Source organism: Cydia splendana, unplaced genomic scaffold (assembly GCF_910591565.1).
Source record: "Cydia splendana unplaced genomic scaffold, ilCydSple1.2 scaffold_119_ctg1, whole genome shotgun sequence".
NCBI lineage: Eukaryota > Metazoa > Arthropoda > Insecta > Lepidoptera > Tortricidae > Cydia > Cydia splendana.
The window spans coordinates 141266-143953 of NW_026946844.1; the positions used below are offsets into that span (position 1 = coordinate 141266).

The following is a 2688-nucleotide window of genomic DNA, read 5'->3' on the forward strand; positions in this document are numbered from 1 at the left end:
ATATTTAATTTGCACTATGTTTCATTTATTTTTCCAATTTAACTTTAACGCCATCTATGAGATGCAGCATGCTTTTTTTCAGTATTTAGTAATACGTTTTACAAATCAGTGTCCTGTTAGTTCATTTAAGTCGCTACTTCTTGCGTGGCGCTGTTGTATCGTCATTGTATCTAGGGGCGGGATGGGTGGCGTGAGGGGAGGCTCGATTGTAGATTTCATTTGGGTACGGGAACGGCCTTAAATTCAAATCACCAGGCGGCTCCATCTCAAACCTTACGCTACCAAGGCGTAAAATACTACGCGACTTAAGGCTATTAGACGCCGTGCTAGCCACCACGGGGTCTTCAATATTATATGCTAACAGGTTAGCACACTCTACTATACATCTTCTCGGTAGGTAGGTTCTTTTATGGGGCATAACAAAATCTTCTATAAATTTATTCGTATCAAAATACGAAATCGTACTACTGTACAAGGAAAGATTATACAATAAAGCATTGTAATATTTGTAATGAAATACCCTCTTATTGACCTTGCTCGACATTCTATAAGGGAGCGCACAGATAATTATTTTAGCAACCCCTCCCCGGTCAATCGCCGACAGCGTAGCGGATAATTTTAAGATATCTCGCTTAGTACAGTCTACACTATTCCCTAATAAAACTACAAGCGTCGAGTCGCGGTCAAACTCGCCCGCAGAAATACATTCGATCAGACGATCGACAGAGGCTCCCGGGTGACAGTCGTTGATGACGCCCTGCGACAAGCGCTGCGCCAGCAGCACGCCGAGGCCGGCGCCCACCTCGTCCGAGTACAGCACGGCCCGAAGCGAGGCGGCGGGGGTGCTGGCGAGGGGAGGCCAGGCGGTGATGGCGCTGGCGAGACAGGGCGAGGCGGCGATGGAGCTGGCGAGACAGGGCGAGGCGGCGATGGAGCTGCCAAGACAGGACGATACGCTGATGGAGCTGGCTCGACAGGGCTCGGTGGTAATGGAGCAGGCTCGACATAGGTCAGCAGCGATAGAGCCAGCTTGACGAGGCTCGGCGGTGAAGGAGCCGGCTCGACTAGGCACGGCAGCGATGGAGTCGGCTCGGCGAGGCCCGGCCCCGATGGAACCTGCTCGACGAGGCTCGGTGGTGACGATGGCGGCAGGGGCGCCGGGTCCCCAAGGCCGGAGGCGGGGGCGTCGCCGCGCAGCTCGGGCGCGCGGGCGGCGCGTGACGCGAACAGCGCGCGCAGCGCGGGCGAGCCCGGCGCGGCCAGGGCGGCGCGCAGCGCGGGCGAGCCCGGCGCGGCCAGGGCGGCGCGCAGCGCGGGCGAGCCCGGCGCGGCCAGGGCGGCGCGCAGCGCGGGCGAGCCCGGCGCGGCCAGGGCGGCGCGCAGCGCGGGCGAGCCCGGCGCGGCCAGGGCGGCGCGCAGCGCGGGCGAGCCCGGCGCGGCCAGGGCGGCGCGCAGCGCGGGCGAGCCCGGCGCGGCCAGGGCGGCGCGCAGCGCGGGCGAGCCCGGCGCGGCCAGGGCGGCGCGCAGCGCGGGCGAGCCCGGCGCGGCCAGGGCGGCGCGCAGCGCGGGCGAGCCCGGCGCGGCCAGGGCGGCGCGCAGCGCGGGCGAGCCCGGCGCGGCCAGGGCGGCGCGCAGCGCGGGCGAGTCCGGCGCGGCAGGCCGGGTCGGTGGCCGCGGCGAGTCCATACGCAGAGTGTAGCCGCTCCCCGGTTCTAGAACATTATTCATAAAGGCTATGTATTCCTGTAACGCTTTACTTGACAGTTCGTCTCTATTATTTAAGTTTTTCAATTTTAATTCTAATTTTTCTAATTCATCGGAGCGATGATTTAATTCTTCTACTGTCCGGTCTACCCATATAACCATTCCAGTCGCAGAATCACAAAGTGGTAACAAAATGTCAGATGTGTCGTAACAGAGTCCACACAATGTGTCTAGAATTGTTTCGAAACAAAGTGTCGTCGCCGTGTCTACACTTTTCCGTAACAAGGTGTCGACACATTTGTGTGCACTTTGCGTGCGGTTTGCGACTAAATCTGACAGCAAATTTGTGACAGCAAATGTCAATATAAAATACCTCTTGAAAACCAAGGTTTGTCAAACTACTATTAGTGTCTCGTGTGCTCGTAATTCTAGTAAGTCATCATGGGCAATGCAAATGATAATAATCGACCGAAACCATATAAACACCCAACACCCGTCAACCTTTTACAGAAAAGTTTTTAAAGAAATTCAATAAGCTACTTAGGTCAGGCAACGAATGCTCTAAAAGTTGTAGAGGGAAATGCTCGGAACACAATTTTTGACTCCGTAACTCGGTTTGACAAGTTAGGAGGTGAACATATCAAAAGTCCCCGGCCGTAGCCCTTGAGCGGGGGGGAGAGAGGGGGCTTTGAAGGTCCCATTTTCCCGTTTTTCGATTATATCTCGGAAACTATGCATCTCAGCGACATGGCCACTTAACAAAATGAAAGTTAATTTAATTTGTTACAAGTTTATTCAGTCAATTTTTTCGATATGTTGAATAGTTTTTGAGATATCCGCTCTGGAAAGTTTATTTAGGGCTCTCAATTTTATCTTGATATATCTATATCAGTGAAGGTGCTAGGCCGTGTTTGGTATCGTTTTCGTATAAATCTGGGGTGCTGAATCCATTTAAGATATCACATTGACACCATTCCACAAAAT

General features: G+C 54.4%; 1 protein-coding gene across 1 annotated transcript; it reads right to left on the reverse strand.

Annotated features, from left to right (window-relative positions):
• Positions 1-711: 711 nt before the first annotated feature.
• On the reverse strand, positions 712-1866 carry LOC134805478 (uncharacterized). The gene has a single exon (XM_063778774.1). It carries the CDS (start codon positions 1864-1866, stop codon positions 712-714), a length of 1155 nt encoding a protein of 384 aa, XP_063634844.1.
• Positions 1867-2688: the final 822 nt, after the last annotated feature.

Coding starts and splice junctions, on each gene's coding strand:
- LOC134805478 (XM_063778774.1), bottom strand. CDS start 1,866: ATGGTTATATGGGTAGACCGGACAGTAGAAGAATTAAATCATCGCTCC.